General features: G+C 39.6%; 1 protein-coding gene across 1 annotated transcript in view; it reads right to left on the reverse strand.

The window, feature by feature from the left end:
- Window positions 1-7,004, reverse strand: part of LOC101860816 (long-chain fatty acid transport protein 6) — a gene marked incomplete at its 5' end in the record, with an annotated part of 16,857 nt that overhangs the window by 2,958 nt on the left and 6,895 nt on the right. Inside the window, 6 exon segments of the mRNA XM_035969917.1 lie at window positions 642-852; window positions 1,801-1,938; window positions 2,557-2,779; window positions 3,367-3,562; window positions 5,019-5,119; window positions 5,838-5,929. Coding sequence (XP_035825810.1) covers window positions 642-852; window positions 1,801-1,938; window positions 2,557-2,779; window positions 3,367-3,562; window positions 5,019-5,119; window positions 5,838-5,929 — 961 coding nt within the window.

Below are 7,004 nucleotides of genomic sequence, written 5' to 3' on the forward strand. Positions count from 1 at the left end.
TTTTTTTTTTTTTTTGGGGGGGGGGGTTGTTGTTGATGCTGGCGGTGGTGCTGGTGCTGGTGTCTTTTGTGGGGGGTTAGGGGAGGGGAGTGGGGGAGCCCTTTTATTACTATGTTCCTAAATGAGTAAATGTGATTAGCGGTTTTCTTTGTCGAGTTTTCTTTTTAAATTAAAAATTCTGCAGGATAGTGGCGCCGCCCTTTCTTCATCGCTATCAGTCCCATTTCTGTGTGTATGCATGTATATGTTCAACGCCCTTATCAACATTATTAGGTTATTTGATAGGCAGGCCCTCGGAATTTAATATCCGTCTCCCACAGGACTAAGCCAGATTAGTTGAGAGTCTTGAAAACTCCACAAAAAGACCAAGTTCAAGAACACCCAGTCTGGTATTCGAACCAGAGACATCCGTTCCATAGTTCAGCAAGATACCAAATGAGCTAACCTGGTGCCTACCCATTCTTGTTTCCAATGCAAAAGGGCCATTATTTCAATAAGTTCATTCCAAGTATTGAAACATAAACTACAACTATCTTTTGCCTGAGATATGTTAAGATTTGCAGACTGTTCTGTGACTGACAGACCAATAAAAGGCGTTTCTTATTACATCTATGAGTTGAAAACCACAAGAACAAATTAACCTGAATGTATCTCCGATCCTGTCGTGGAAATATACCCAGTAGTCCTTATCCATGAAAAGCACATCGCCAAAGTTGAAGTACACATCTCCTTCTTGGAATGCGTTTCGGACCAATTTCTTCTCATTGTCTGAAACTGATCCGTGGTAAATGTCATAAGTACCACTTTTCAACTCCGGAGGTGGAACTTTAGACAAGAACAGCCCAGGCTCTCCTAGAACAGGAAAAAAGACAACAATGGAACTCGGTTATGAAAATGTCTGACTCCTTCGTCTCATTTTTTCCATGTCATTTTGAAAAAGGGCTCACTACAAATCCCAATTCTTAGCATAAGTTAAATTGCGCATGACGTCACGGCTAACCCTACTTTGACCCCCACAGTATTGGGCGTCTTCAACTGCTCCGAAATCCTTTTCGTGTTTTCAGTTCTTAGTTGTCGCTATAGACCTATATGTTTTTTTAAAAAGTTTATAAGTGGGTTTTTTTCCACTGCCCAATTATTTTTTTCGTGTCCAAAATGTGAACAAAACTGAAAAGGAAGCAGCTTTTGAACAGGCAGACCAGTCGCTGATATAATTTTTTTTAAATCCTGCCATGTTTTCACGTAACTGGAACTTGAACAGAGGTCGTGCTGCTCTGTGTGTTTTCAGGATCAGAAAGAACTTTCGTTCTTCAGTGGGACAGGGAGGCAGTGCTGGCCATAGGCTGAACCCTAGCCATCAAAAACGTTGCCAATTCTAAATCGGGTATGTACGGGTTTGCTATCCTTTTCAGCTTTGCAATGTCATTTTAAAAGTAGGATGCGAGTGGTTGGAGGGTGTTTTGGTGTGTGGTCTACTCCCCCTTTTTCCATAAAACATCTTTTTGTGTTTCTTACTCTCTTGTAACACCTCTTATCTTCGGCATTAATATGACTTTATTGTTTTGCATATGCCGTAAAACTCTTACTTGAATTAAAGGCCGGGTCTCCGAGCCCTGAAAACTGGTAAAACATCTCAAGTTTAAAAAACGCCGTTATAAAGATTCGACTTCTTGTCAACCACATCATAGCCCTGGACGATACTTGATGAGTTAAAGTAAAGAAGCGTCCATTGTTGGAACGTGATGAGATAACAAACATGTTGATAAATGTGAAACAAGATTTTTAGAAACGTGCATGTACCTATGTTCACTTTTATACAGCGCCCATTTTCATCCCGTAGTGGCACCGCTGTTGCGTAGTCGAATCTGACAAGAGCTTTGTCATCGTTGTATAATGATTGGAATAAAAGAAGCATGTGAATTAGTATGTCGTGGTGGGCTATACATTCGGAAATAAAAGTATGTAATTTTAAGTTCACTTTCTAGTTGCTACAAAATGTGGTAGGCTAACTTATTTATTTGCTGCGGTTGTTGTTGTTGCTGCGATGTTGAAAGTACTGTTAACGAAATACATGTATTTTTAAGGGTGCGGTGGACAAATGAAGTCGATTTCTTCTATGTTTCAGAAAGAGTTTCTGTGTAAATTACACACACACACACACACACACACACACACACACACACACACACACACACACACACACACACACACATTCAGTAGAACCTGCTCTTACAGTCATCTGTTCAGGATAGTCACCTGTTTAAACGAACACTTCTAAGTTCCTGCATTACGGGCTTTCCGGTTTGCTTTAAAAAAAAAAATAATATCATAACGACATTGTCCAAGATGCCCACCTGTCTAGCACAATGTTGGACAATGTGAACTGCATTTTATTATACTGTAAAATCTGCTCTAACAACCGACCGCCCAAGACAGACGCACGCGCACGCACGCACGCACGCGCGCACACACACACACACACACACACACACACACACACACACACACACACACACACACACACACACACACACACACACACACACGGGCAAAGACTGACAGACACGTTAAAAACCATGGTGCCCACCAACAGTGGAGACAGCCGTCCCACAGCTCCTTGTTTCCCTGTGGCGTTCACAAATGTAGAAGTCCCTTCAGAAGCTCCGAAGCACTCCATGATTTGAGGAATACGAAAGCGTCTTTCTACCTCTGGCCAGATGTCTTGACGAAGGCAGTTGCCAAATGCTGCTCTCACCGAGTGCTTGGAGTCGAGCTCGCTCTGGCGAAGTGAAAAGTACATTTACCTTTATGTGTTTGATGTTATTTTCGGTGGATTTGTTGTTGATACTGGGACTATTGTTGAAATTTTTAAGGTGGTAATGGTGGTTATGTTGGCAGTGGTAGTGGTGGTGTTTTGTTTGTTTTTAAATTCTAACGTCCTCTTTAACACAATTAAAGACCTTAGGGGTAAAAACGGTATAAGTCACATTGAGAACAAGATTTACTGCATTTCTTTCAAGGGTCCGTATGGACAAATGTTGTTCTTTCCAAGTAAGACCTTTTAATATGTCATTACATGTAACAGCATACACTCAGAAAGCCAGCCAACAAAGTGACATGACAAAGCCTAAGATTGAACCCCCAAGGGAGGAGAAAGAGAGGAAGGTCGAGATCCACCTTAGAGCGAAATCAAGAGGCTGGAGATGGAGAAGACGGCCCAGAGCAGAGACAGGTGAAGAGCCCTTTTGTATATTACTCTCTTAAATTGTAACACCTCTAACAATTATCGGCGACTCGTATGAACGAGTTGTGTTGTAAAAGCTGTTTTAAAAAAAACTTTTATTAAAAACTAAACTAAACCTAAACCTGCGGCTGTGCTAGTAGATAGCGGAATAGCTCCCCGATATAAAGCACGACTGTTACATTGTGACGTCTACAGTCCGACCAGAAATGAGAAGCTGAGAACTTGCGGCGCATCACAACTGCTGCACCTGCAGGAAAGAAAAAAAGGTCTTCGCGGTATGATTTCAGAAACAAAATGTATGGGCTAAGAACGGACAATAAGAGAAAGGAAAAGGAGACGAAATACCAGAATGAAGAAAATAGATGTTGCTGTTGTTGTTGTCGTTGTTGTTGTTGTTGCTGCTGCTGCTGCTGCTGGTGGTGGTGCTGCTGTTGCTGCTGCTACCACTGTTGTTGTTGTTGTTGTTGTATCTGTTGTTGTTGTCGTTGTTGATGGTGATGGTGTTGTTGGTGTTGTAGTTGTTGTTGTTGTTGTTGTTGTTGTTGTTGTTGTTGTTGTTGTTGTTCTTGTTCTTATTGTTGTTACCGATCCAACATCAGCTGGGCCCTCGCTGTCCAATTTTCCATAATATCCTATATCCAAACTTTAATTCTGAAAACATGCTTCGTCTTCTTTCATCTCATGGGCTGGAACGCTTGAAGCAGGCTGAAATGTTAAATATACATTACTGTCGTCAAATTCGTAATCAGATGTGCTTTTCAAGCACATGTTTTCAACAGGTTGATGTTATATTGTTTTATTCGGAATCAAGGTTTGGTCTCCATGAGATTTCTTTGATGTATTCTCTTCGGAAGCAAGTTTATTTTAACTTTCATTAACTTACAATTCGTCCAACACGACTACAGGGATCCATAATATTAAGATATCAATTTGGTCAGATCTTTGCAGTCAGAATCAAACTTTCATGTAATAAATGTAACAATCTGACAAGACTAATATCGAAAACGCTCTCTCGAGAGAGAGAGGTAATGTGACTCTCTTTACACAGCACGAGTCGTCGTATTTCAAGGACCCAGATGATGGGGAAACAACTAGTTTGATATCACTAAGAAGAGATAAGGACTGTTTGAATGTGCCATTTTTTTTAAAGATCGAAACATCAAGTCTTTAAAAAATTGTAAAGCAAGAGTGCAACATGTCGCCACAATATATCCACTTCTTAAGTTGGACAAAGCATTTACTCTAATAGAACGTAATGTCATCATTTGTCGGGTAATTCTGTAATTAATATGATGTCGACCAGTGACAACGAGCTAGACTAACTACGACAATATAACGTCGTTGCGATATGAAATGACTGGACAGCAAACTACTTGAGTTCGATCGGTGCTGAACATCTTGCCGCCTAAAATCATTAAATAATAATTATTTTCCTTAGTTTTTGTTCGCTGATTTTCAGTTTTCTTTTCTTCCGTCTCATCTACCGACCAAACCCGAACCTCCCTTCCTTTTCTTTTTCCTTTCGTTCTTTTTGTTGTTGTTGTTTTGTTTTTTGGTGCTGATTTTTGTTATCTTAATTAAACAATCTCAGCAATTCTCGTTCCATAGATTTAGCCTGTACCATTCTGTACCTTCTCTTCTCCTCCCCTAACAAGGTTGTACACACACGCATTCACACACACACACACACACACACACACACATACACACACACAAACACACACACGCACACACACACACAAACACACACACACGCGGACACGCACGCACACACCCCAAGCAGTCGGCGAAGAAATCAACCTTGCGTCGCCGTGTGGCGTAGCCGATCATGTGCTTTGCCCAAAGAGGAAGTGGAATATCTTGGTAGTAGAGAATCTTTGGTCACACAAAGGAGATTTTAAAATGACGCTTTGAAACACAGTCGCCAGGTACAAACAAAACTTGCTGTCGAGTCTTTTGAGCGTCTGGTGGCGGTTAGAGCTGTGCCCATTCGACGTTATTACAAGTACTCAACATTCAGCAATTTTTACGCTGTTCACAGCTATTCAAAGCGTCACAGAGCCATTCGAATGCCGCATGATTTTTTAAATTAATTTTGTTTTTCAGATTAATATTTTCTTCTATATTTTTTTTCAAACCAAAGCAAAATTTTACATTATATATATAGATCTAAATGGTGCTTGATGGTTACGAGAGAGGTGATGTATGGAACCAATAAGAGTTATAAAACATATGCCACTATAAAGCATTCACTACTATTCGATATTCACTAGTCACACCAAGGACACTTGACCCTCGAAGCGAGGCGAATATTTTTACAAGAAACTAAAATTAACAGCAGGATGTCGCAATGAGCTCCCCTTCCTCTTTTCAAAATTCAAAGCATTATGAATGGTAATGTGACGTCATCGTATTGCACTGTGTGCAAGCCAGCAGTAAATAGCGCTGTGAATAATAGTGAATGTTGAAATGCGGAAGCTGTGGATGGACTTCCCATAACTTTATATAAAATTATACGATAAAACCATTCACACATGGCACTCAGATAGCACGAATAGTGATCTCACGCTGCAAAGCATCGATGAAGTCTTACTGCATCAAAATCGCTCAGCACTAGTGGTTCTTCCAGAAACGTTACAGTGTAATACATTCCCATATTTTTATTCCAGTACATCATGTACAGGCCTGGAAATAGAGGTTGGGGAAAATTACCTATTGGTCCGGGTCCTAGGTGCTCTTGGGAGCGAGGAGGGAAAAAGGGGGGGGGGGGGGGGGGGGGGCTTAAAATTGGAATAGATTGACCGAAAAGATTAAGGCCGGTGGAATTTCTAAAATCCATATCCCTTGACCATAGGTAGCAAAGATGATATATTAATATAAGTCAGATATTAAAGAATTAATTCAAGTAATTATTTATTATTATAAGCACATGGTTACCGTGGTAACCAAGCAAACATCCGCCATGTTGGTTAATTTCATCAAATTTCAAAAGCTATCTTCTCTCTTAGTTTTCGTCCGTTGGCTTTCATTTTTAGCAAGTACAAACTAAAACACCTATGGAATGAACAAATAACGCCAGATTTGTAATATCATGATTAAGAAAATAATCATGAACTCTAGAAATGTGTACATAGATGAAGAGCAAAAAAATCTCAAAATTCCCAACATAAACACTGATTGTAATTCTAATCTTAGATTATCTTCAAAAAGGGCTCTATTTCAGTACAGGTCTCCTATGGATGTACATTGTGTAAAATAATGAAGCTACTCAGATGAAAAATAAAAGAGAAGATGTAATTTAAAGTCATAAAAATAGATATTTGTGGGAAAAAAATGAAGAAAATATTAAAAAACATGACCCAAAATTACAAAATATTTTTTTAAAACCCATTTTTAAATGACTTTGAAACATAATTGATTGAAGCGGACGTTCAAAACTTTGATGGAAATTGATGTAGGTTTAAAAAATGGAGAGGAAAAACTGTAGGGTCAAACTGGGTAAAAGTGGGGAAAATCTCACCCGCAGATGGCCTTAATAATTTCATACATTATATCGTGTCTACGGTTTTTTTCCCAGCATTTAGATCTCTACGTGTATAGAAAAGGCTATGAAATATGTAACCCTAAGTTTATCACGGCTTACTTGGTAGATCTTATTTTTCAAGTTTTCCGAACACCATCGACAGAAAATAACCAATAGCTAACCCCTTGCTAGTCATGGATGTGAGTGTGTGTGTGTGTGTGTGTGTGTGTGTGTGTA

This window comes from Aplysia californica, unplaced genomic scaffold (assembly GCF_000002075.1).
Source record: "Aplysia californica isolate F4 #8 unplaced genomic scaffold, AplCal3.0 scaffold00195, whole genome shotgun sequence".
NCBI classification, from domain to species: Eukaryota; Metazoa; Mollusca; class Gastropoda; order Aplysiida; family Aplysiidae; genus Aplysia; species Aplysia californica.